Source organism: Taurulus bubalis, assembly GCF_910589615.1.
Source record: "Taurulus bubalis genome assembly, chromosome: 19".
In the NCBI taxonomy this organism is placed as follows: Eukaryota; Metazoa; Chordata; class Actinopteri; order Perciformes; family Cottidae; genus Taurulus; species Taurulus bubalis.
The window spans coordinates 6,912,528-6,940,384 of record NC_136607.1 but is presented as its reverse complement, the minus strand read 5'-3'; the positions used below and the strand labels follow the sequence as shown (position 1 = coordinate 6,940,384).

The 27,857-nt window shown below is 41.7% G+C and overlaps 3 protein-coding genes across 3 annotated transcripts; 2 read left to right on the top strand and 1 right to left on the bottom strand.

The window, feature by feature from the left end:
* Positions 1 to 346: 346 nt before the first annotated feature.
* Positions 347 to 6,737, top strand: LOC306751789 (ras-GEF domain-containing family member 1B-B-like; the record flags this gene model as incomplete). Its single annotated transcript, XM_079235430.1, has 13 exons — positions 347 to 916; positions 999 to 1,121; positions 1,409 to 1,546; positions 2,431 to 2,646; positions 3,234 to 3,308; positions 4,672 to 4,764; positions 4,881 to 4,983; positions 5,253 to 5,332; positions 5,469 to 5,564; positions 5,662 to 5,757; positions 6,117 to 6,240; positions 6,356 to 6,428; positions 6,542 to 6,737. The coding sequence occupies 13 exons, from the start codon at positions 347 to 349 to the stop codon at positions 6,573 to 6,575; spliced, it is 1,821 nt and encodes a 606-aa protein (XP_079091556.1). The 3' UTR covers positions 6,576 to 6,737.
* Positions 6,738 to 8,068: 1,331 nt separating this feature from the next.
* Positions 8,069 to 18,473, bottom strand: LOC306751393 (anthrax toxin receptor 2-like). Its single transcript, XM_079234959.1, has 17 exons — positions 18,283 to 18,473; positions 17,707 to 17,778; positions 16,495 to 16,566; positions 16,241 to 16,322; positions 15,896 to 16,000; positions 15,580 to 15,648; positions 14,067 to 14,147; positions 13,913 to 13,973; positions 12,943 to 13,038; positions 12,124 to 12,193; positions 10,298 to 10,376; positions 10,065 to 10,160; positions 9,823 to 9,873; positions 9,622 to 9,717; positions 9,208 to 9,381; positions 8,897 to 8,977; positions 8,069 to 8,233 (listed from the first exon to the last, which is right to left on the bottom strand). The coding sequence occupies exons 1-17, from the start codon at positions 18,402 to 18,404 to the stop codon at positions 8,195 to 8,197; spliced, it is 1,446 nt and encodes a 481-aa protein (XP_079091085.1). The 5' UTR covers positions 18,405 to 18,473; the 3' UTR covers positions 8,069 to 8,194.
* Positions 18,474 to 21,288: 2,815 nt separating this feature from the next.
* Positions 21,289 to 24,646, top strand: LOC306751684 (progestin and adipoQ receptor family member 3-like; the record flags this gene model as incomplete). The annotated part of the gene is made up of 6 exons (XM_079235299.1): positions 21,289 to 21,484; positions 21,680 to 21,842; positions 22,713 to 22,868; positions 22,985 to 23,182; positions 23,301 to 23,391; positions 24,507 to 24,646. The coding sequence occupies exons 1-6, from the start codon at positions 21,300 to 21,302 to the stop codon at positions 24,644 to 24,646; spliced, it is 933 nt and encodes a 310-aa protein (XP_079091425.1). The 5' UTR covers positions 21,289 to 21,299.
* Between the last annotated feature and the right edge of the window lie 3,211 nt (positions 24,647 to 27,857).

Sequence of the window (27,857 nt, the reverse complement as noted above, 5' to 3'; positions counted from 1 at the left end):
AAGTATTAGGTTGCTTAGCTGATCGGCAGAAGATCAATCAACAGAACAATGTGTTATTATGTGCTACTTACAGCTTCTTCAATTTGTGGTTTTGCAGATTTTTAATTAGTATAAATTGAATACATTTGGGGTTTGCTAATTTTTATAAGCAATATGACATTAAAAAACACACATCATAATTCATTTAGGGAACAATCACACCTATCGATGGGATATAGGACATAATCAAAGCGTTCTTCTTCTTCTTCTTCACTAAATCCTGTTAATTTGTGAGATCTTACGATGATAATTGCTTTTCTATTCCCCCCTAACCTCCACCGTGTGTCTTTTCCCCCTCCAGGTCAACATGCCTCCCACAACCCCGTATGCCGGGAAGTTCAGCTCCTGCGCTCCTTATGGCAACAACAACAACAACCACCCTCAGCCTCACAGCCCGTACCGCAACGGCACCGACCCGAGGCCCGCCAAGGAGAACGCCTACAGCGGCGCCTACTCTCCCACGGAGAACCCCTACGACGTGCCGCAGCCCCACAGCGCGTACCGCAGCTCCTCCGTCTCCTCCGCCACCGCCAGGGAGCACCACTACAACAGCAGCTGCGCGGTGTCCGAGAACCCGTACTCCTCGCCGCAGCCTCACAGCCCCCGACAGCACAGCACTTCCTGTCCCGGCCGCGCGTACCGCCACACCACCGCCGCCGCCGCCACCGTCGCCCCTGCCGTCGCCGCCGCCACCAGCAGCAGCGGCAGCAGCGAGCAGTCTTCTCGCAACAACTCCGTGGCAGCGAAAGGCCGGCGGCACGGACACGGCGTCACCGCCAGCTACGGGGAGATGTGTTACCATGACAACAGTTTGGTTTCCGCATCCCTCGAGGCCCTGATCCAGCACCTGGTTCCCACAGTTGACTACTACCCGGATGTAAGTGCCAGTCAAGTGTTGTGAGACATGCGTGGCGCCCGTTGTTCTTGTCCTGAGAGCTGTTGTGTTTCCTCGTCATCAGAGGTCGTACGTGTTCACCTTCCTGCTGAGTTCGCGCCTCTTCCTGCACCCGTACGAGCTCATGACGAGGGTGTGTCACCTGTGTGTGGAGCAGCAGCGGTCCGGAGACGCCCTGCTGGACAAGGTGGGTGGACTACACACACACACACACTCACACACACATACACACAGCTATAATTTGTCTCCCCGCCACAAACTCAGACACAAACCTCCGTAAATCTTTTTTTTGGGAGACTATTTCATAAGCAAAGAAACTCCCGTCCTGAGAGGGCTCAAATTAGCCAAAGGGAAATAAAAATGAAAGGGAACACATTTAATGGGAACAATAAAGTAGACAAACAAACTACCTAACGAACATCAGCGTATTGTGTCAGAAAGACACGTTATATTCATTGATGCTGTGTTTCCCAGATCCGTTTCCGAGAGGTGGCGCCCAAGCTGGTGCAGCTGCTGACCGAGTGGACGGAGACGTTTCCGTACGACTTCAGGGACGAGAGGATGATGCGCTGCCTCAAGGACATGACGCACCACGTGGCCCGGGGAGACGAGGTCAGTGCCAAACGTGGTGAACTGTTCTTTCTGTCACATCGCACGTGATTCCTTTGTCATGTTGCGTTCACACCAAAAGCGAATTATTCGCGCGAGTAGATTGCATGCAAAGTTAATGCACAGAAGCGAATGGATGCGAAAAAAGTGAATTTTCCAGGTGGCGCGAATGAAAAGCGTTGCGAAAAAAATTGCATTTTTTCACCCGACTTGAAATAATTCAACGTTTGTGGGACTTCCACAACAAGCAGGGTTCTTATGGTCATGGAAAACCTGGAAAAGTCATGGAAATTTAAAATGGTTATTTCCAGGCCTGGAAAAGTCCTTGAAAAAAATAAAATCCCAAAAGCTTTGGAAAAGTCATGGAAATTTGAAATCATTAATATGCTTTTAAAAGAAAGACGCTCAAAATATAAGCAAGCATGCATACAGGCATCTATATAAATGTTTATTCTTTTAATCAAACTATTGTCTCTCATTCATTTGTGTCATTTACGGTTTACTGTATGCTTTGGAATTCTCATTGTTAGTTTTTAATACTACAATTTCACCCTTTTTCATGTATGCACCGAGATTTCACAATGTTTGGTCATGGAAATCCATTGGTCAAAATGTGTATGAACCCTGAAGTCTAAAGCAGAACTAGTGGTTATTTGGTGGATGGCGTAAATGGTAACTGTTTTCACGGAGTTAAGCCACGGAAAAGCCGCGCCCCCTTTCCGCCACGAAAAGGCGAATGACGCGAATTTACCACATAAAGTCGAGCGAGTAAACACAGGCGACAAAGCGTTGCGAAAACGCGTTTTGGTGTGAACGCAGCATGAGACAAGTGAAAACTATGAATCTATCGGTTGATCGGTATCTAAGGCTGTGTGTTGCTCCCCCAGTACTCCTGGCGAGCCATGCAGCAGATGACCCAGCGGCTGATCAAACGCCTCTCCGCCCTCGGCCAATACGAGGAGGCCGTGTCGGCGCTCAACGCCGTGGCGATGGAGCGGCCCGCCTCCCTGAAAAGCAAACAGGCCTCGGGTCAGCGAAGCGACGTGATGAGCGTGTGCGACGACCCCTTCGTCCTCGCCCAGCAGCTCACACACATCGAACTGGTGAGCAGAGATCTGGGACTCTTGTTTGGAAGGACGTCTGTCGTGAGATTTAGGAGGCAGATCTGCAGCCGTGTGTCTTTGATGTCTTGACATGCGGTTACTGCTTTACAGGCCTTTTTTTCACTCTATTCAAATGTAGTGAATTTATTACGTCGGTGGTGTAAAAGCAACGTTTGAGAAAACCAAATTATAGACTTAATTAAAATGTTCGACCGCTAAGTGTCCCGCTCATGTGTCGACTTATTGAATTCATGTTTTACGCTCGTTGTTTCTTCGTTTTATTGCTTTCCCATAAACCCCTTTGTGTGGTCTTTTTAAAAATAGAAAGTTTATTAATACTGTCATTTTATATGAGGTTAAAATGCTTTCAGTCATGTTAAGTCTTAATAGTTCAACTTTTTTTATTTGTAACTTGTTTTGTTTTTGTGATGATGCTTTTTCATAAAGTCATAGCTCTCCTTTCTTTTTTGTCTCGTGGTGTTTTCAGCCCTTTCTTGTTCTCATAATGTTTCAGTCATTCATCTCCCTCTTATGTATTTCTGTCATTATTGTCCTGATTGTTTCCCGTCCCTGCTCTCTGCCTTCAGGACAGACTGAGTTTTATCGGTCCGGAGGAGTTCATCCAAACATTTGCCAGGAAGGATCCTTTGGACAACCATAAGGTACAGTTGAGTTTCAGTTTTGAAAATGATTTGGAAATGAATAAAGTCTTTCTACGACAAGATTCATGGGTGATGTCAGTCAGGGTTAGTAAACAGATGGATCTAGCCGCTCCGGCTTGCTGCGTTTAGATGTTTCTGTTTAAAGACGGCTTAAGAATACAGCAACGTGACCATTTTTATTGCTATTATTATTATCAGCATCAAAGACGTGATAAAGAAAAGTCCCAGATCTGAGTTATATTTATTGCAAGCGTCTCAGCTTCAGTTCTGCTTTGATAATGTAATTTGTGGTCTGCTTCAGTTCAAGTTGATCTAGAAGCCACATGAAAGATCCTGCTGGCAGATTTGAGGAATTATTGTTATTTTTTTTTGTAATGTAGCTTTTGAAAATGCATCAAACACAGTACGAAAGAGCCGTAATGCGTAAGTCTAAGTGTATCTGAGGGCTCTTTTCCTCCTAAGTGGCCCTGTGAGTCAGCTGAAGGGTCGCTTTCAATCAGCGTGGCTGGCAACAAGCTTTCAGCCGCTGTTTGTGACCGAGCAGCGCTTCAGTCCTCCGCGGTGCTGCGGCGGTTATATAAGACCCACTTTGTATAAAAGAGCGGTTGAGTCAGCATTAGGGGTCCCGAAGTGTAAGGGGGAAGTTTGGAGTGGAGTGGGCTGCTGGTGTTGTGTAAGCAGTTAATAGAGCCATGAATCTGCGGGATTACATCATCACAGCCAAACCGAGTTTATTTGTGCGGCGCTTTTCTAATGTTTATTTATATAAAAAGGGCCCCCTGGCAAACAGGTTCACCACCGATTGTCTCACAGAAAACCAAAAGACTCAGAAGCAGATGGAAATGAGATGAAAATAACAACAGACACGTCACAGGCTTCACTGTGCAGGAACACAGGTTGTGTGGGTGTGAGGGCTGTCAAGATCCATTTGCAGAGGAAATAACAGACCAGCAGCACTGCTTCCTTCTAGTTCTTCTTTGAGACAATTATGATGTAAAATGTCATCATCTGAATTAGTTTTGGCAAAAGAAATGGCCAAAATATGATAAAAAATCTTCTGACGCTTTCATTTAAATCTTCCTGGTCTTCCTCTGCAGATGGAGTAAGTACAGTATTTGCATTTTTTTTTTTGTTGCATTTATTACACAGACGAATGCATTCAAATACTGCCTTTGCGTTGGTGTTTTTCTCCTCAAAATGCATTTTTTTCTTACGTTTTATGTGTTTATGTCTGACAAACAAGAACACAGTTCTCTTGTTCCAAAAATAATGAGATATGGTATAAAACACACAAACACACCAACAAATGTCACATGTGTATGCTTGCATCCTTACCATACCTCCTCACCTTTTTGTTTTTCAGGGTTTCTTCCGGAAGCGTAAAACCAGTAACCTGGAGGCGTACGTCAACTGGTTCAACAGACTGAGTTACCTGGTGGCCACTGAGATCTGCATGGTGCGTAGTCCTTCAAAGGAACAGTTCAGAAATAATGCGGCACCTCCCTGATCTACACACACCAAAGCTTTGGTTCTTCAATGGCCTTCATGAGCGCATGTGTTCTGTCATTACAGCCCGTGAAGAAGAAACACCGAGCTCGTATCATAGAGTTCTTCATTGATGTGGCTCAGGAGTGCTTCAACATCGGCAATTTCAACTCGCTCATGGCCATCATCAGTGAGTATTTGACAGAAAACACACTTTTCACCGACGTAAAATTGAAAGCATCCAACATATCTGCCCCTCCGCACTGTTTTAATGACAGGTGCTTTCTGGGGAATGAAGTGCATTGTTGTTCCCACCACTTCTTTGTTGAATAGACACAAAAAATCAGGTCAACATATATAGTGCCAGCTGGAGTTTAGGCTCACAGTTCGAGGATGTAAACGTGAGTTAGTGGAGGCCTGAAGCAGCTCATATACTTACATACTTTCTCTGTCTTTCAGCCGGGATGAACATGAGTCCTGTTGCCAGACTGAGGAAAACCTGGAGTAAAGTCAATACCGACAAGTTTGAAATACTGGAGGTAAGAAACCCAGCATCTGTGATCCCCTGGTACATGTATTATTTTGTATTTTTCTCCCAACTCCCAGCTCTTAGTGTGCGCATACATTGTGCATGTGTGTGTGTTTGATCAACGTCTGCTCTTTCTGGCCTCACAGCACCAGATGGACCCGTCCAGTAACTTCAGCAACTACCGCACTGCGCTCCGTGGCGCCACCCAGAGGTCTGAGACGGCCCACAGCAGCCAGGAGAAGGTACGAGGACACACAGAAGTCTTCTGGGGCGAAAAGAAATCTCAATGTCCCGAGTGTAAAATGTCAGTTTAAACCGTCTGTTGTCTCCTTCCTCCAGATTGTGATCCCTTTCTTCAGTCTCCTCATTAAAGACATCTACTTCCTGAATGAAGGCTGTGCCAGCAGTCTGACCAACGGGCACATCAACTTTGAGGTCAGTCCACGATTTACGAGATTGGTGAATGAATCAGATGGAGGTCTGTTTCTTTTTGATGTGGTTGTTGTTTGTTTGTCAACAAACATTATTGAAAGCTAATTTAAACAGTGTCAGATTTGATCCTTCATTGTGAAATGCTCCACAGTCATAGTTATGGCTTTGAGAATAAGTGTTTGATGGCGCCCCCGTGTGGCTTAAAACGAGCACTACAGTTTCCAATTTATTTTGAGATACATTAAAAAACTACTCTTTTTAGATTATCTTCTAAAAGTGCACTATAATAATGTTACATAATGTTTTTTTCTGTATTTCCTGGATATCCAGTGTTAAAGTCCGTCGTCCTTTTGTCCCAACAGAAACTTTGGGAGCTTGCAAAGCAGGTGAGCGAATTCCTGGTTTGGCGTCAGGTGATTTGTCCGTTCGACAGAGACCGGCGGATCCTCCAGTACCTCGTCACCACGCCTGTCTTCAGCGAAGACGGTCAGTATGCGAACTTCTGCACATTTAACTAATCGTATGTAAAATTGCACGACTGTCGAGTCGGCAAGCTGGAGAACAGATCTAACTCCGGCTTCATCTGGTTTTATTGCTGCAGAGCTGCACCTGTCCTCATATGAGAGCGAAGGACCTGAGAACCACATGGAGAAAGACAGTCGTCGGTCTCTCAGGTGAGTGAACACACGCATGTGCACACACACGGGAAAAACACATTAAACCACCTCAACAACAACATATTTCACGAGCTAACATAATAACTGATAATCTGTGTTCTGCTCTACAGATCTTCCCTTCTGCATCGAGAGAATCGGTCCTAAGAGAGCGACGATCTCCTCTGCTCTGCAGACTGTAAATGAACGAGGTATTTTAAAGCTACAGGTTCCTGCATATTATCTCATGGACCCATTTTTTACATTCCCTTGGAGAACAAACGCTGCTGGGCCCTTAATCTCGCCGATTGGCGGAGGAATATAGTGCAGCATGTGTGCTTTGAGCTCACGATTTTTAAAACAAACCCTTGAACAAACTGATGCTGCCGTACTGAACCTCTGGATTCCCAAGAGGAGCTCGGAGTGCTGATTTGGATCACAAGCTGAGCTTCTTCTTCTTCTTCAACCTCCGCTCTGTCCAAGGCACTTGAGAGGATTTCAGATGACTCACAAACGGAGTCAAAAGTGTAGATTTTGTTTATATTGCCAGTGGACCTCTATCATGGCGACAACATATTGTTGAAGGACCCATCCTATGGAAGCGCAAAGGGCCGGACGTGGACCCGATTGGTTACATCGCAACATTAGCACTGCTTCTCCGCGGACATCCGGGCTGAGCTCAGTCAGAGAAAGGAGAGATGCCCCCTGAAAGGAAGATCATCGATTTGTATCATAAGCAACATGCTGCCTTCTGCTTTCTGAAGTGGTGTTTTCTGAAGTGTCGTCCTGCTGAGTGCTCGATTGTAATGGCAACACCGCGAGCAGCAACTGCACCACATCCTTTCCATTTTCTCTCAGTTTGCACACAACATCAATTTACGGCTATTTCCAGGTCATTTGAGCCTTTTTATCTAATTTAAAAAAAACTAACGCAAGTCAATACACCAGCTGCACATTGCCAAACACATTTTACAGACTTTGTTGTGCACTTTGACTGCGTATTGGTGGTGCAACATCGTGCTAATCATGCAAGTTAAATCAAATGCACTTCAGTGGGTTCTTGTGTATTATTGTACTATAGGATGTGGTGACTCCTATTTTAAGGCGTCTTTCTATACAGTATTAAGTTGTATTTTGTATCAGAAGGTAAAAAAAGTGTTTTTTCTTTACGTACTTTTTCTGAAGTGTCACTGTGAGCTTGTTGCTGGTTGGCTGGCTCTGAGTAGGTAAGCTAGTTTTGTTAATACAACACCAGTTCATGTATGACAGAGAAGTGTTTTGGGTCTGACTGGAACAGAAACCGATGAGTGTATGTGCAGCTCGGATTCAAACAGGACCGTCATCCTCCTCTTCGTCTCATCTGTGATGATGTGAGCTTGATGTGATTCTTAAAAATCTGCCTATGAGTGAACGTGATGCTATTGTTATGATGTTGTTGTTTTAGTTTTTTTCAAAAAAGCTCATTTTACAAGTGTTTTCTTATGTATTCTTTTGTGTGTGTGCGTATCGTTTGTGTTGCCGGTCAGGGTACTTGTACTGAAGGTCTTTGTGAAAAGAGAATTATATTTTTTCTTTCAAATAAACTGAATAACAAAATAAATGATTTGTCTTCCTCACAGGTAATACATCTCTGATTACATTAACAACACTAGAATATAAGTAAAGACATTTATTTACAATACACGTTAAAGCCGAACAACCATCTTTTGAGTGTATCTCACTCATGTCGGTCATCTTTGGCCAAAAACTGGAATAAAGTGAAAAGTGTTGACCCTCTTGGTTAAACATCAGTGACTCTGAACTCTGGTGAAGTTAATACAGCGACCCTGGAGACAAACAAAAAACAGACGATATGGTCAGATGCGTTTAGGACTTCAAGTTCTCCGATTCTGAGTTTATAAACAGAAGATGATATAAAACCACACAAGCAAACCAGAGGCGAGGTGTGTCGTGTGTTAACACAACACACTGATCTGACTCGTGCTTAAAATGGAAAATATCACATTTTTAGTTAATGCCAGCATTGGATTAGAGCGCTTTCATCGATTCAGTCAATTGAACAAAGAGGGACAAAATATGAGGACAAAAATCATCACAATCTCTCCAGTAAATACTGTGAGGAGAAATCAATCCTAAAACTTTGGCTCGCCTTATTCAAGCTGTGTTTGAAGTGTTGACATGTACACTGTAATTTATTACGACTGAGTTGATGCAGTAAGCTGTCTGTTGGGTAGATAATTAGAGGGTAATTAATGTATTATGTTCTGTTATTATCTAATCAAATCCCTTTGGCGTCAAGAGGGTGGGTCCATTTCCTAATTAAATCAACTGGTATGACAAAGAAAAGAAATCACGATTATTCCTTGGTGACTACAGACAGGAAGTCTGAAAGGGAGGAATGACGATCATCTAAATTGATAAGCGTCCATGTTTTCTTTCATCCGATGAGTTGACTTGTACTGGAGGTAAATACTGGAGAGGCTTCTCACCTTGTCCTGAGATGTTGGCCTCATGATTGCCACTCGGTCATACTGTCGTCTCAGTAATGCCCGCAAGGCATCAAAACGTCCCTGAAAGTCAAATTCGGTTAATTCCATCAAAAACACGAGATAAAATTGCGAATAAAGAACGGTATGCAACACAGGCTCTAGTTTTATTCTGGTGGCATCATAACATGTATTTGTACGCGTGTATGAATCAGTCAGGATCAGATAGATATCTAAGTCTTAAAGTTGTAGATATCTACCAATGTACCAAAATGCTCAGTGCAGCTGGTGACTAACGAGGGTTATTGCCTCACCTTGATGGGAGTGTACCATTTGGACTGTGACGGGGGGTTGGACGCTGGAGGAGCTCGAGGTGGGCGTTGAGGCATGATGGGCTCCTCCACTCCCTCCGGCATAGTGACCACAGCATTTTTGGCTTTCTCGAGCCGCGACCCTTCCTCTGTGGACCCCATCTGCCCCCAACGCACCTGCGGACCACGGGTACAAAAAGACAGACGTCACCGACCCGTCTGTTAGTGGCAGCACGGCAGCTAAATGGTGCCGTGCCGTAAAACACACAGAGACTCTCCAATAACGTGTGTGTGTGTGTGTGTGTTCGTCAACACTTTGCTAAAATGTTAAAGTTAACCCTAAACAGTGTGTAACAGTGATTACAAAATAAAGTAGAAGGGCACAATTATATACTTATTGTTTCTTTATTCTATTACCTCCATGCGCTTGATTCCTCCAGGGCCTCTGCCTCCATAGTATGAAGCATCCACTGTCGGCCACCTGTGTTTGGGCGAAAGATCTTCTTCTGGCTCCTTGAAAACAACACAAGTACATTTAAATAACTATACAGTGATTTCAAATTTTTGTGCTGCTGATGAAAGAGAAACATGGTTTTCAACAGTCTGTGGCCGACTCACAATGACGGGAGGCGGCGGTGGTGGGCGAGACGGGGGTGGGTCTCTGATCACCTGGAAGAAATGATGTGAAAAAGTAAAACAGTTAACATTGTCAATGGACAGAAATAAATAAGTGTCACTATTGGAACACTGGCCAAATTGCAACGCGTGGGATAGGTCCATAAATTCAAAATAGCACTGAATTATGGCCTGTGCTTCTCCATTGGAGATTTTACACAAATACATCGAGGCTGAAGACTCACCACAGTGCAGCAGAGAGGCCAGAACCACCAGAACAAAACCAGAGCCAGCAACAGCAACAGAGCCAACAGCAACCAGAGCACCCAGATCCCATCTGACTGCAATACACACACAAAGCTACTGTCAACGTTGTGTAAAAGGCACACTTCAGCAAATCAATGCTGGCAATTACTGGCAACCTGTCACAAAAAAGCGTTTTTCTCATTTTTGTTGGTACTCTATGCTTGATACTCACACACGTTGTGGCATAGATGGTGATGGGACTGGAGATGTAGGATTGTCCGTTGTTCAGGCTGACCAGCACTTCGATTGATCTGCAATTATTAGACAGAATCACTGAAAACAACACCAGAGGCTCAAACTATTAGCCGCTACATGTTCGCTAAGCCATCAGTGTGATGGAAAATACAGTGAGGGCCATGATGAGTGTGTTGATGGTGGTGAAATATCACGCTGTCTTGAATTATTGACAATTAAGGGGTTAAGTAAGTATTACAATGCTAGAGAAGCTCTGCCATAGGGCTGTGTTTCTTGGTGACCTTGTCAGTTGACCTTCCACCAGTGCCAACACTGACTCACTAAAAAAGGAAGTGCTTACGATTCATATTCTTATCTGTTTTTTTTTAGCAGATTTCCTTTGCCATTACAGTTTGCCGTCGGGCATTGTTTGGTTCCAACGTTCGAGGGTTGAACTCGACAGAGACTGTTTCAGCTTCGTCCCTGAGAATCTCAGCAGTGTGCATGAGTGTTTCAGGGAGGCGGGAGCGTTACAGAGTGGGTGAGACATGATGGGGAGTGAGAGGCGACGGGGCACAGATGGAGGGAGAGAGAGCGAGCTGTTTGAAGTGGGTGAAGCTAAATCAGCTTTGGCTCGCTCTCTAAATGCCACAGAGATATAACAGAGATATTCTGGTCAAACTGGCTGCAGTTCATGCAACACTTTGAGCCGCTGATAGTTCTACTCTAAACATTGTGCTCACTCTCCGCTACAGACACACAACAGATTTCTAGTTTCTAATTTCAACCTGCGGCCTCATGTTGTGATTGGACAAAGGAAGACATGTTGATGGGTTGAAAGTGATACATTTGAGCACAGTGATGTGCAAATGTAATTTTAGAGTTCTTTGAATTTACTTGAAGAAAAGACATTCAACGTATCAGTTTTCCCTTTGACACTGTTGCAAAAGATACATTTCATAAGCTTTTTTCTTTTAAATCACTTCTTAAAACCCATTTTTATAGAATTGCTTTTAAGTGATGTCGTCCTTTTATGATCTATTATGCAGTTATTTTGTTTGTATATTTGATTTATGTGTTTGTTTGTTTTATACTCCATTTGCTCTTTTTGGTTATTTGTTTGGTTTTGTTGTATTCATTGCCTTTATGGTATGGTCCTTTTTCTTTACCGGTATTTAAGTTATGTTTATGATTTGCTTCTCTGTAGAGCACTTTATAAACTTTGTTTTTAAAGGTGCTATATAAATAAAGTTATTATTATTATTTGTGAAAAGCTTCCACACACAAGCGTCAGGCCGATGAAACCCTTTCTCTATAAACCTGTTGTCATTGAAATACTTTGGTAGTGAGGTTATAAAATGAAGACATGACAAACTGCGTTTCACAGAAATCCACGGCTTGTTCTATTTAAGGGCAAACACAAGCTCAGTGTTGGCTCAGCAGTCTGGTGCTCATGACTCTGATATCTGCGAGTACTCACAGCCTTTGGGGATAACTGATTTTAATCACAAGAGTTTTGCTGTGCAACAAAGAAAAACAAGCACAGAAAGGATCGAAAACTGACCATGCATGAACACTTCAGTCACTACTCTGTGGTTCCTCAGTTGCAGATTAAGGAATTATACCACGACTGTTTATTTTGTGGGCAACTGCAACTATACACCATTGACTTTAAATGTTATATTGAGACTATATACTACTGTGATTGTAATAAGTTCTTTTTGAGTGAAACCTTGTGCTGACATTAAGCTCAGTTTTCTTTTTACTTTTACAGCTTGTTAATAGTTTGACACGGTTATGAACACTGCGTGTCACATGACTTACTGTCCGACCTCTTGCAGAACAGGAGCTGGACACAGCAGATAGCCGTCTCGAACCACTTTTGGTTTCTGGTCTGAAAAGAGACAGACACACCAACTGTGATCATTACTGCCCATAAGTAAAGGATTTTCTTACAAAAATATGAAGAAAAGAAAGAAATACACAAGGTCTAGTTGTAAATGTAAGAAAAGCTACATCACTTTGGATCGCAAAACAAATTCACGCCGGTGCTCAAGGACAAATGTTCAAGGACGAGTGTGCAGCCATAGCGTTAGTACATCATCTAATTATACCCACTGCAAATTCATAAACTATTTCAGTCAGTAACTACTTTAATTGTATATATTCAGATGCCCAGGCAGTATAAAACTTCAGCGCAACCCAGCAATGGCAAAGAAGTAAAAACAAGGAAGAAATAAATTCCAGCAGAAATGATGAAAACAAGCTGGTTAGAAGTCAAACAGGAAGATAATACGCATCTGTGTCCTCTCAGTGACATGAGGAGGACATCGATCTGTTAATAGACTAATGAGACAGAGAGCATGTGCTCCTCCCTCTGCGCCTCATAATGCCTCCTCTGTTCTCTGGATGAAGTCAATAAAAAGCAGCCACTGTTTGTTTCTGGAAGCAGTGACTCTGTCTTTCCACTGCAGCACAGACTCCACATCCTATCACATTTCCCTTCATAGATGATGTTATCCCAAAGAGAATTGCAGTATAGAGGCATATTTGATCCTTATTAGTAAATAAACTTATAACATTGCTTCATGTTACATAAGTGCATAGTTAACAGTGTGTTGAGTGTGTGTGGCATTCACTGACCGTACGTCTTTTGATTGACTGTGAGGACGCAGAGCATATTGTCCGTCCTCCTGGATCCGCTGAAGCCGCTGCCCCTCAGCACCACACTGAAGGACTCTGAGAAACATCAGATACATTAAACAGCATTTATTAAACAGCAAATAAGGGGATCGGGCAAATGAAAGTCAACAAGACTTAGAGCTCACAGGCAGGCTGGTGGCTCTGTGAGGTTAACTAACATTATACTAACGCTAAATGAAAGCCAAATGTTGAGACCAGGGAGGCGATTTGAGGAGGGATGAGTACAATGAGCAAAATGCCCTCCCTCTCCATCCCTTTGAAGCAGAGACAGTTCAGGGTCAGAAGCGCTGTTTAGTGAATATGTAAGTCTTGTCTGCCTGACTTATTGATCCTTTATCTAACTGAGGTTATTTATTGGTTTGTCATTGACAAATCCATGGCACTGTCTATGGTGCTGAACCAGCAGATGGATTTGGAATTGCACTTTTTTTTTTCTTCTTAGTCCCACCCTGCTATCAGTTTCGTCTTGGATCTATACTATTCTCTAAACTATATACTATAAATACCACAATTCTATACTGTATTTTAACCTTTATACTGTAGAGTAGGGTCACCTTCATGATCTAAGTGACAAGTAGCATTGTGTAGTTGGGGAAGAGTGCGATAGAGTTCATAGAGTCACGCTGCTGCCTTTAGTAATCCTATAATTTAATTGAATGATCATTCAGTATGTCTGTGTGGCTGAAAGCACACCCCCCAGACCGAGCCACCTCTGGAAAACAAGACCACAGTTGTGGTTAAGGCGTCATGCAACTCTGTCCTTTGGGAGGTGTACATCAGTATGCTGGAAAACGTGTTGCTCCCATTGGGACATTTGGCGAGCACCAAAGTCATTAGGCGTCATCCTCCGGGAACCAACGAGTGTCCGTACATTTTGTCCCTGCATCAAAACTCTTCCCCACTAACTCACCATTCACACAGACACTGGACGGCTCGATTGTGAAGACGTCTGCGCACGTCTGCCTCAGGATCTGTGTGGAGATACAGATGACAAGGCAACGAGCTCAGGATGTCACTCTCACACGGTGCGCCGGGCGTGCTTTGGTATATCTGATTGACCTCACCGAGTTGACGACGTCTTTGAGGGCATGAAACCCGGACAGCACCGGGAAGACCTGTTCTGTGCTGTCGGCTATGTCAGCAAGCTGAGACCAAAACAAATTAAACAGTTTAGCAGCATTTAAATTGCATGTAATTTAGCTGACGCGTTCATCCAAAGCAACTTTCAACACATTCATACACATCTAGAGGAGCAAATAGGGGTTAAGCATCTTGTCCAAGGAAACATCGACATGGACCACCGGAGCCAAGGATCAAACCACCGATCCTCTGATTGAGGGATGGACTTGCTCACCACTGAGCCACAGTCACGCTTCCAAGACAACGTTTCATCTCAGTCTTGGATTTCTCGCCTCCTCTTTGGGAGGTCTTCTGCTCATGCGGTTCAGTGCTTCGGCAGCGTTTAGGGAGGAAGAGCCTGTTTCTGGGAGATGAAAGCTCTGGACAGCTGGATGCAGCATTTATCTCCTGCTTTAATGACAGCAGAACAGGAAGCTGGCCGGGCATTATATAATTGGAGAGTGATTTAATTACTTCCTCCTCAGACTGCAAAGTGCACTCGGTCAGTAACCGGGCAGAAGAGCGCTGGCAACCGTTGACTGCTGAAGACTTTTCTAGCCAGGAGTTATGAAAGTTTAAAGCCAATCTGATATGCTTATTAATACTCATTTTAAAGATCAATACTGTCACTGTAATGTGATTAGAGAAGGATTCAGGGTGGGGGCCGTGCAACAATGGATGACACTTTAAATGAATTATATTGTTGTATCACATTTCTCAACAAATGTAATTAAATTATTGTTTTCTTTTCACCGCAAATTTCATTACGGAAAACAAATGATGCTGACTGTTGAAAAGATAACGTCTCACAGTATTGCTACAAACACAGCAGATCGATGGTTCTCAATCATTTAGGTGTTTTATAGGATAATGCTGTATTCCTCCCCTCCCCTCTCTTTTGTATTTCTTAGTCAACAGTCAGCGGAAGACATTTTGGGTTTGTTCTTATTCAGCATGAAAAGCTTTGGACACGTTCAGTTTAACCTTTGTTCTTTGTTGCTTCCTTGCAATACCCTGATACCTGCACAGGAAGAAATACAATAAATTCAAATTTCTCCAATGATATGATAACTTAAAACATGTCGCAATACAAAACGTATTCCATGTTTTTACATAAACCAAAAGCAGCATAAACCACTAACTAAATCCCCACCAGCTGCTTGTTCTGTCCTAAGGAGGTTCCAGTTGAACTCAAACAGACGAAGCAACAAGGCCAAGGTTTGCTAATACATCGGGGCTAAAGACAACTTGTCTATTGAGCACAACCAGACATAACACACACACGCACACACAAACACACACACACACATACACACACAGAAAGACAAATACAACCACAGTGTTTACACAGCCAACAGTATGAGTAACAGAGAGAGGGGTTCTTTCTCACAGTGCTGCATGGCCGTCAGAGGCCATCAGAGGCCGAAAGAGGCCGAAAGAGCGCGAAGGTCCTCCTACCTGTTTGTGGTCAAAGTCCATGACCCCGACACAGTACACTCTGGCTCCAAACCCTCTGGCTTTGTCAGCCTGGGAGGCGAAACACAGAAAGTCCTGAGTCAACTTCTGCTTGTACTAATGTACACTAAACCCATGTTCATGATCAGTTCTCAGAAAAGAAATAAGCGATGAAAGATCACACGAGGGTCCTATCTTGTGGGCAAGAAATGAGCCAGTTGCTCCTTTGAATAAGCATCATTTACTGCTATGAAAACCATATAGTGATAAGGTATGCTTCCTCCATGTAGCCACTTGCTTATAACCATTTGAATGATACCTCCTGTACAGTCAGTTCATAGGGGAAGACCTCCAGCTTGCCATCAGTAAGAACGATGATGATGGTGGAAGAGGGTGAGGTTTGTGTCTTCATCTGCTCCGACGCCTGAAGAGTGAGAGTTGATACAAACTCAGTGCAGCTCACACACACATGCACACGTGTGTGTATGTTGCTGAAACACTTTCTGTTGCCAGACCTTGTCAGAGCTGTTTGAGATATCTGATAACACATCTACTGTGTTTATTTTTTTGATATATTATAATTGTATAGTCCACAATGAGACCAAATAGACAAAGGCACATAGCCGGCTGCAGTGTTTTAGAGTAATCAGACGCGTGTACCCACCGCTAGCATGCCTTCGTGCATGTACGTTTCACCAGCAGGTCTGATTTGGCTCAGCTTCTCCAAACCCTCATCTATCTTTGACCTGCATCAACATGGACAACACAGTTTAAATACAGACTGATAGGAGCTCAGTTTCTGTGTGATCTGGTTATCTGTGTTTCTGCATGAGGAGGAGGAGGAGGAGGAGGAGGAGGAGGAAGCTGGGTTAGGGAGACAAAGGGAAGAAGGAAAACTTGAAATAATGAAACTGGTACCTGTCTCCAGTGAGTGGCAGTATGACAACTGCTTTGGCTGAGAAGACGATGTAGGAAACCCTCATCCTGGGACTGAAACACACACAGGAAGCTTGTGAATCTCATCTGCAGTACAGAAACACATCAACTCCAAAACCAGGTTTTGTATCTTTGAAGGTCAAAGATTATAAGTGGGTTTGGTCCTCATGTCCATAAAAAGGATTGGGCTAAATTAAATCAGATAATGATACTTATATATAAATACATATGTATTATATATATGTACTGAAACAAAACATGACATAACAAATATTTATTATTATTATATATTAAAAATGACATTATGATTATATTTATATATAACTTTTTGGTGAGGTATTACAATGCAAGTCCCTTCTTCCTAGGTTTTGAGGTTTATATTTATATTTCTCTAAATGCACTACTGCTATTAGTATCTATATTGTGTTGTCCTGGTCCTAACTGTGTAAATCTAATCCAATAACATTATACAACATGACAAACCCAAGCATGCCACAATAATAATATGAAATAACATAACAACATGGTAACAAAACATAACATGACATTACTTTTTAACGTGATATAATTAAGTGTATTGTAATGAAATTGCAATACACAGCAAGACATAATGACTTTACATACTTCTACATAACGTGGCAAAGCAGATATGTTGCAAAATATTACATGACATAAATAAACAAATCATAAAATGGATATTACACATCAAGCAATATTGTTCTTTACTTGGTAGGGAGTTGAACCCTTAACCCTTTCCACTGGGATACAGGCCTGTCTGCTGTGGTCAGCACCAACTTACACATCTGGCTGGATGTTTTGCTTTCATATTTTACAACCTGTTATTAAAACTAAAGATATCACACACACACCCTCTGGACCATTAGGGGTTTTGGAGCAGTTGGTCTGCTGCTCTAAATAGACATGGCCTACTTTCTACTTACTACAACTGTTTGTACTACAATTTTAAGACCTGTAACCACTCCACGGTGTTTAATATAGTTTTCTTTTCATTAGTTTATATGACTGCGGTAAATGTAATATTCCTGCAAAGCACTGTTTTTACTTGGTTTTGAACTGCGATATATAAAGTTGTATTATTCCATATTTGTTTAGGCTATTTATAGTAGAGCTATACTCCTAAAATCTGAAGGGGATGAGAGGAGAAGACAGGGAAACAACGGCCACTTCACTCACCTGACAAACCTGTTGGTGAGCTGCTCCACAAATCCATAGATCTCATCCCAGTGTCCAAAAACACTGCCTGACCTGCAACAACAGCAGCACCAGGGCAATGAATCACACTCGCCCAGACATGAAGGTCAAATATATACAACAACAACACAACTAACGCTTGAACAATGAAGACAGCACAGGTGTGTAAAAACACATTTGTATCGCTTATATTTTCTGCATAAATGAAGTTGTGATGCTGCAGAATGGAGCTTGGTCTAGGTATTATGTTGTTGCATAAGACATGAACAGAGAAAAGATCTTTTATTCTGTTTTTGTTGAACAAGTCTGTTCACACTCAACAACAACACACACTGAGAGGAACTCTGAAGGTAATGCAAGTGATCACAAAAAAAAAACTCTGTCCAACTTTGCAGTGAAGCAGTAGAGGAACCAAACTAAACACAGCCATACATGGAGAGGACCGAGTCCCTGCACTTCAGTAACACACATTACATGAACACATTGGTCTGTCCCGGCGGGCTCCTAGCTTGTCTCCCTTCCAGCAGCACACGTGCACGCAGACAGATGTTCACTTACCTGTCTAAAACAAAATAGATATCAAACGCTCCATCACAAGACGCTTCGTCGCCATCACGCAACGACGAATTGGCGCAAAGACTTAGACAAAGTATTTGACAACATATCCATATCAGATCCATAATCCATGCGTTTCATAGCAGCAGTGTGTTCGTTAAAAAAACAATCCCCAAAATCAGCAGCTGCGAGTCTCTTTCATCATCTTCTCAGCATCAGCCCGGAGGTTCACATGTTGACGCTGCAGCGTGTAACAGTACCACACACGGGAGCCCGCACGGGTTGCCCGACTACTGCACATGATAATGAAATAAACGGGGCAGGGCACCAGCTGCTCTGTTCCTCTATCAAACCTGCAGCTGCAGACAGAGCAGCTTCCCTCAGGAGTCTTCAAATTAAACTGTACTTGTCGACGTCAACGTAGGAAACATACTACTACTCTACTACAGAATTACGGTAACGCTCGTGATCATATTTGTCATGTATTCATGTGGTTATTTGCTTTGACACAAGTCTCATTTATTTCTTATGGAGGCTAGCTTTGATATGCTTTTATTCATGTGTATACAGGTACATTTACGTTGCTGTTACTTAGACAGAATGAGTCCAAAGTGTGTCATCTGTCCCTGGATATATTTGTTTAATTAAAAAAAGATTATAAATACTATAAAACAGCTACTAAAATAGGTAACACACGAATGCAGAGGGATGACGAAAACAGTAGGTTACTAATGTTAGTAAATATATATATATATATATATATATATTTTTTTTTTTTTAAGAAAAGCTAAGGGTAACATGCATTTATATAATGTAGAATGTCATGTAATATATGTTATGTTGTGAAAAAAAACTCTTCATAATGTTTTATTTTTTTCTAATGTCATTCCTGTCGGCTATGGCCTACTCCATTATGCTTTTATTTTGAAGGGAAAATAAAAACACATTTTCCTGTGTTGTAGATGCCATCTCGGACTTGACTTTTGGATGCTAGAGCAGCTGGCATAAATAGAGACTTGCTAAGATAATACAAGAATAGAAAGAATGGCAGACAGGATAACTTTCCTACAGAATACATGACCCATAAATATGATTGTGTTTTAAAACAGAAGTAAGGGAGCCATTTCCCTCATATAAGACAATGAATCCCTATTCTTATTAGTATTTTACAAATGTTTTTATCAAGGTGCTGCATTTCAAGATTTAATCAAAATTCGCTCCTCACTCAATGATCAGTTGAGGAGTGTTCATCACAATACATTTCTCACTGACTCATAAATCACACACCCAATAATTATCTCTGAATGCCTGATGTCTCTTTTCTTCTCAGCACAAACAAGTGCATCATGCTCCAATAAACTAGTTACAGATGGAAAAATAAATTGAATGGGCTAACATAACGCCCTTGGTATGTCAGAGTGATTTGAGTATGATCCAAAATGTACTCCCCAAAATAAATTAAATCTACTTCTTTGTTTCACAAGAAAGAAAGAAAAGCATATCAACACTAACATATGACCATGCCCTCAAAAGCCTAACCCTAACCCGAAGACATTAGCATTGCATAATGAGGAACACATACATCATAATAAGCTGTCCAACACCTTCCAGGAGTTATGTTGTGGTGTAGCACTGTAATTATAAATGTCATTGTGTTTGCAGGGATGTAATGCAGCAACTGCTCACAGCTTCCCATGTTTAATTTCAATGTTTTAAGGAGGGTGTAGTCGTAACATACCAAAGTCATTGTGTCAGCAAATTACATCTATTCTGTTTAGTCGTGCACTAGCAGGGATCCCCTTTCCATATTTCATGGACGGCTGTTATGGATTATGTGGTCTGTGTTTTTTTGGGTGTAGCAGTTGGACTAGGAGACAGAGACTCGTGTTGCATGTCCCTCTCCAATCATTGCACTCTCTCTTCTCCATGCAAATAAACACACACCACTTTTACAGAGGATTTTAAGAATGCAGCGTAGCTCGTTACTTTGGCTCCAGGTGCAATGCTCCACATTCACCAGCTGGTGGCGGTAACGTGCCGTCTCCTCCTTTAACACCAGAAAGAAGAAAACAGGTTCGGCGTCACCCAGTAGCTTAGCTGAGTATATGTGTTTTGTTTGTTTTCTCTCTCTCTCTAAAATGTTTTTTTTTGTTTTTAACGTTTTTTTAACGCGAGGCCATCTTAATAATCACACGGTTATGGCGGATTTGTCCGAACAAGGACGTCGACGGTCCGGCTAATGGTGAGCTGTGTAACCCGGTGTGTGTGAATCCCTTCCTCCGGTACAGAACATGACGGGCAAGGTTAGCGTCGCCTCCCTTTGCTCTCCGGGACTCGCTATTAACGAAACGCTCATTCATTCATTGTTTTGGAAGAGATGCCAGTATGTCTGTTTGGCTGCTTTAAAAAAAAAGAAAAAAGCTTTATTTCCAAGTGGAATAGGTAATAGCATCTGCGTTGAGTCATGGCGCTGCGGGTGTTAATACACTGTAGTAAACGCATGCTTTGGAGAGGATGAAGGAGTCAGGAAACATGGACACCAACAAGCTAGCTTCCATGTAAACACACGTTTTAAAATGTTTCACAAACACGAGATGTCAGCACTGTTTTCTGCTCTAGAAATTCTCCATCCTATAACTCTTTTACTAATAGAAAATGAATTAAAACGAATTACACAGAGCTGCCTCTCCTTCACCGGTAGTCTCTCTCTCTCTCTCTCTCTCTCTCTCTCTCTCTCTCTCTCTCTCAATTCAATGAGCTTTATTGGCATGAATGTAAAAAAAGACAATATTGCCAAAGCATTACAACAACAAGATTACAGTAAATGTGTTAAAAGACAAGGAAACAGTTGTGTTTCTTGACACAATTATTATTATTATTATTATTATTATTATTATTATTATTATTATTATTATATAATCCAATCCTTAATATATCAATCTAATTGTATAATAATTCTCTCTCTCTCAGCCTAAACCTTTCCCACCTTGCCAGTGGCTGAGAGCGAGACGCAGCTGAAGATGCCCCAGAAGCTGCTGAAGACGGCCCACTACATAGAGCTGGGCAGCTACCAGCACTGGCCGGTGCTGATACCCCAGAGGATACGGCTGTACACCTACGAACAGATCCCCCTCTTCCTCAAAGAAAACCCCTTCATCACAGGCGGCTACAGGGCCCACCTGCCCTCGAAACTCTGCCTGAGGAGGTGGGTGTCATGTTGGATGTACTTTTTAGATAGGAGTTTAAGACTTAAGATAAGATAAGATAAGACATTTACAGGACTCGTTCTTATTCACTGTGCTTCTTTTTGTACTTTTTTTGTCTATTGGTGTCAATGCTGTAGAATCGTATACGGTTATGCAAGTGTCGTTGAGGTGCGTTTTCTTCTTCTCCATTGCAGTATTTTCATCCTGTCCAATGAGACTGTGAACATTTGGAGCCACCTTCTCGGTTTCCTGCTCTTCTTCTTTCTGGGGGTCAACGACCTCTCATCCGTACTGCCAGCCTCTGGAGCGAAAAGAGAGGACTATGTCATCTATGCTATAGGACTCTTCTGCTTCCAGGTAAAAAATGCTTTGGCTAACCGTCCTCTGGAGAAGTCGCTGGTATCGAACAAAGTCTCACACACTCGTCCAGATCTTGTTGATCACTGGGGTGTTTAGACGTGAAGCTGAATGTGAACCGCTCCACGTTAATATCACAAGCTGTCTTTGGTCCTCCGAGTGTTCATGCTTGCAAAAAACAATACGTATATGTCTGTAATTGTATTACTTTAACAGTAATTACAGTTTGCTTTTTAACTCTGTTTACAAGTATCAGTTAGTTATGAACAGCATTAGCTTGGTATTTGTACTGTATCTGAATAAAGTATGTATGGCTTAATAAACTGATTCATGGATGTTCACGTTTCTTGCCGCAGCCGCGCAAACAGTTCACCTCAAGCCACGCAGGTGTGTAAGATGTGTGTAGGTGTGGCTGTTGTATAAAGTTGGGCACAGTATGTTGTACTATAAAACAATAGCAATGGTAGAGCGGTTCAAAGGTCCATTGAGACGGCGTTAATTGTTTCTGTGTTAGCTGTGTACGGTTCGTGTCGGTGTGATCCTCCCTTACAGTAGGTATATAGTGTAGTATTTGTGACCCGCACACTCTTTAAACCCCTTTCTTTGTCCATATAAGTGGATATTGTGAGTATCTAGATTGTTTTCTAGATTGTCCTCAAAAATCACTATTCCTTGATATAAGTTAATGTATTGCAGTCGCAGAAGGTTTGTGTTGATTTCCAATCAGAAAAGGTAAATATGTATTGTCAATAATGACATTCACAAAGAAAGCTCTAAACATAAAACAATAATACGAATTGTGTTGGATGTCATGAGTGCTTTTTCTCTCCAGTCTGTAAATGGTACTGTGTGTTTGTTTTTTTACTGCAGGTGTGCATGTTGTGTTCTGTGGGGTATCACCTGTTCTCGTGCCACCGGTCAGAGAAGACTTGCCGTCTCTGGCTGTCTTTGGACTACGCAGGCATCTCTGTTGGCATCCTGGGCTGCTATGTGCCCGGGCTCTTCTACGCCTTCTACTGTAACGCTGTAAGTGTGAACCCTCGACATTTTCTATTTATTTTATCCTCAAGATGCTAATAAAGAAACAGATGCTCCAGCTCTGATTAGACCGTACCTAATCTCGTCGCTCTCCTCTCCTGCAGTTTTGGCGACAGGTCTACCTGCTGACAGTGCTGTCCCTGATCCTGGCCGTCTTCTGCGCTCAGGTCCACCCGCATTACCTCAGCAACGACTGGCAACGGATTCGGACGACGATCTTCTGCTGTGTGGCTGGCATCAGTGTGATTCCGGCATGTCACTGGGTCTGGCTCAATGGAGGATTCGCCACTGACGTTGTACAGGTCAGGAAACGGAGTATTCCTCTGGTGACCATGTGACCATTCATGAATCTCAGCACTTTCTCTCCCCGACTGTACAACGTTCAGCGATACAAACTTTGTTTTTTTGTTGCACGTGCAGCTGTTCCTGCCTCGTGTGCTCGTGATGTACCTGATAGCTGGATCTGCCTTCTTGTTCTACGTCACCAAGATGCCCGAACGCTGCTTCCCCGGTGAGTCATTCTGCTCCGTCTCTATGGGTGCACAAGTGGGGAGCTGTGGCGTTAAAACAAGTGAGACGTTTGCTCAAGTCAACGAGAAATACATCTGTAATTGAGGTTACTGTGTGACTATGAATAAACAAAAGTGGCCATTTATTGTTTATCAGTGTAAATTGTGTTTTGTCGTCTCAGTGAAGAGTCGCAGAAGACGGCCTCTTAAACCTCATTGATCTGGTCTCAGAAGCTGCAGCTTAAACTGCATCTGTAGTTTGGGTCTAAACCCAGTGGTTCTGTAGAAACAACTTAAAAACCACTGGAGGTTGTCATATCTGAGGTTTACCTTAAACATCTGGTCGATGTACAGATGTAAAAAGTAAAGACACGAAGGAAACGCTACAATAAGTTTTAAAATAATGACACTGTGTAACTACAATGAAACAGTGTCACAACTACCTCCAATTGTTTTTTTTAAACTCAGAATATGTGACAGACTGAAGACTTCAATGTGTTCAAATGCATTACTTATAGTCCAGTATGTGTATGGTACTGGAGATGTTGCAAGTTTAGGATATCGCAAAAAATCATATACTATTTTTTACAGATTATTAATACTGTAGTATCTTGAAATGAGGCAGTCTTATTATTGTAGAGGGAAACAAGTTGTACAATATTAGGTTGTTTCGTACTGATCAAAATGTACTTGTACAACAATGAAGCTGTATTGTTAAGTAGCATTTGTTAAATCCTCAGCTGACCTGGAAAATCCGGCAGCTGAAACAGATTTCCTTAATTACTTCTTAACGAGGCAAAGCCCAGTGCTGTGGGCTCTTTCACTGTGGATATGTTTGACTTGTCGTAGCAGGAGAATCCCAGGTGTTACTAATAACGTTCACGATGGCACCATTATGCAGACGTCCCAATGAACCCGTACAGGGTCGACAGGCAGCTGTGTATGTGAGAATATAAGGATAGACCGATGTACTGTTTCTAGACATTTAAATGTTAAGCAACCTCCTAAAAATGAATATATTTTCAATTTTGTACATTGTGACAAAAGTACGTGAATGAAGAAAAACAATATGAACAGTATTTAGAGCCTTTTCTCCCCCTCCCCCCTCTTCTTATAGGCCAGCTCAACTACCTGGGTGCCAGCCACCAGGTGTGGCACATACTGGTGGTGGTGATGTTTTACTGGTGGCACCAGACAGCCGTACACATCATGCACTTCAGGCACAGGCAGTCCTGCCCGACCAGCAGCAGCAGCTAAGTTGAACTGATCCAACAATGTTCTGGAAAGGCAATGGGTAGCAGACTAACAAGCTATAACTGCTAGTAGACATCAGTTAAACTTCTTTATGTTAATACTCAACCACTTCTTATCAGTTAGCTGCTGGTTAGAAGTTGCTGCCTCAAGGTTTTTTCAACCACTAGCTGCTAAGTTGTAAAACTTAGTCTCATGGTAGCTCTTATCTTTCACTGAGCCGCTGGTAACTGTTTGACTGCTGTTAAAGGCCAGTGTATACATTAAGTTTACTGTCTCCAACAGTAGATATCAGCTGGGAGTGGCTAGACGCTACTGTACACCTTAAAATCGCTTAACCGCCATATCCATTAAGATGCATGAAGCTGGAATTTAAGTTTGTAGAAACAGACTAAGGTCTGGTGTTTTTTTAACTGGTGATCATTTTTATCTCATGGTTGGTTTAGATTTGGATATTTTTTGTGTTTGTACAGAAGTTTTTACAAATATCTACGAGGATTCTGTTGAATCAAACAATAATGGTGTGTGAACAATTACCTTTTGTTGTTTCTTCATCATTTCCTATGAGGTTAGCTTGTATGACATGTCTTGATGAAATGTGGAAAACACAGAACAAAAAACATGACAACTGGGAAATCCACATATGAACACTGTGAACTCTGGGATATGTAACGTCTCAGCGCCTCAAGCACTTAAAGCTTTCGAACAAATAGTTAAAGGTCAATCAACGATCAATCTGCAATATATACGAAGAACATGTAGGAACCATATTTAACCTACAGTACATTATTTTCTTGAACCTGCTTGATTTTTGTGTGTGTACCTTGTGTATCTTGTCTTTGGAACAAATAAGGTGGATGTTTCGAATAACTCTACAGTGGTCAAATCCAGTATGTTAGGCCAGTATATACTAGGCAAGATGTCATATCAGCCTTAATACCAGAGCAACAGAGTTAGTACAGAATATTGTACAATCAGCCCCTTTTGATATAATTGCTATTCGTAGAGTATTGGATGTAAACCAGTAAACAGGATGTGTCATCACAAGGCAAGTGGTGGAAAAAAGGCTGACTCACTGGCTAAATCTGTTGATCATCTCTGGTCTCCTGACATCATGGTAAATGATTCTGGTGTCACCGACTACTGCATGTTTTGTTAGAAAGTGGTTCCTAAACCTGAGTCTGCATGGCTGAAATGAGCAAAAAATGTTGATTGTAATATGGATGAAATGACCCTTTGACAACAGTTTGAACTGGACAATTAAGACATTTTTGCTGACAATCCAGTGAGTAGTAGCACTTTTAACTCTCACTTATTGGTCAACCCCTGTGGCTGATAAGGCAGGTACCTAAAGCCCAAATTGTTATCAGATGTCACCTTTGCAGCCTTTCGGTCATATAGTCTATCATAAAAGCTAATCGTGTGAAACATCGTCGTTATTGTCTATTTGATGCTGTTGTTTAAATGAGGCCAGTGTTAAAGTGTTACACTCCCCTCCGCACTCTATGGGACATATTTAAAGGTTTAGTGTTTGCTTTATTACATAATTCCAATGATGTTTGTATGTTTTTGCCTTATCTTTTGTGTATTAGTACTATACACACACTTACTGTTACAATCCAATTGGGTAAAAAACTAATGATGATCAAACTCAGATAGATTTCATCTTTGCTATTACACAACAAGGCCAGTATGGTATTTAGTTAAATTGAATGCTTGGAACAAGTTATGAATTTTAGTTGTTATCACTTACTGCCACAGAGCTGCAGAACTAGAAGTGGCACAATGAAGGAAGTGACTTTATTTTTGCCTTTTTGAGTGTGTTTTGACTTTTTATCTAATCATAAACATAAAAATCATCTCATGATTGTTTTATCCCGTGTTTGTGTTTCCTTGAATATAATTTATATGATAACGCGCTGATATACAAAATGTATAATATTTATTTCAGTGCCTATGTGAAATTATATTTTTAAACATTTAGAATGAATAAAGAATGCTGGGAAATAAATAGTTTGGTTGTCTTTTATGAATAGCTCAGGAATACTTTGATTGATTTTAATGTCTTAACCTAATCGATATCAATGTGCTCATTTCTGCTGTTCATATAATTAAACAATAGAGGGCAGTATCGGTAAAGCTACCAATTCACAAGCAAGAGTTCAAAGAAGATTTTCAGATTTGTGTCTATCACACGCACATACACCCGCATTCAGTTCACCGGTTTGTCTAGATGTAAGGAAACAAGTTTGTTGCCAGATTTGACCAATTTAACCATCTATTGTCTTCTAAGAAGGTGACTTCTCAGACTGTTTCACATTTGAGGGCTTTCTGTTCAGCCGGTGTCGAGGGATTCTCTTCATTTAGCAAATTGAAAATGACATGCTTGTTAAACACAGGGCTCTCCTGATGACTCAGCAGGCCCGTGGCCGGGTCACGTGCTCAAAGTATCGGTCTCAGAAGCAGGAAAGTTACGGCAAATCATCCTCTGTCTATATTGTGCACTAAGACCATCTCAGTTTAAAATGTATTTCAAACACAAACAATACTTTTGTGATTCAGCTCCTGTCTGGTTGCAATGCTGTCATCCTGAATGATTGTAATTTTCCTCTGCAGTGGCTTTATTATGATAGTTATGTTAGAAAATGATATACCAGCACAAAATCACCTTATGCAGTAATTCATATTTGTGCAAATGGTGTCTGACACAGTAATGATGGGAAACAACTGTGAAAATACAGTTTTCTTATAATTCATTTCCTCTGGGTTTACTTTCAGTAAGGAGACTTTTTTTTTTGCTTTGTTAAAGGAATAGTTGGACATTATGAGATTGAATTCTTTTATTCACTTTCTTGCTGAGCGTTAGATGGAAATATTGATACCACTCATATCTGTCTGTTAAATGTGTTAGTTAGTTAATGTTGTTAGCTTAGTTTAGCATAAAGACTGAAAACAGGAAAACAACTAGCCTTAGAAAACAAAACATACGCCTACCTGCATCTCTTGCAATGTGTACAAAAACCAAAGTGAAAAAAAACATTAATTTCCATAGATATTCCCTTGCTATGATACATGTCTGTTATCAAAGGCAATAATTGAGTCAGAGACACAAGCTCTTCACTAAAAACGTATCAGTTTAATTCAAGTATTAAACAATAAGGCAGTGTTTGTACTGTGCATGAGTGAATGTCAAACAGTGTTGACATTCACAGTGTTG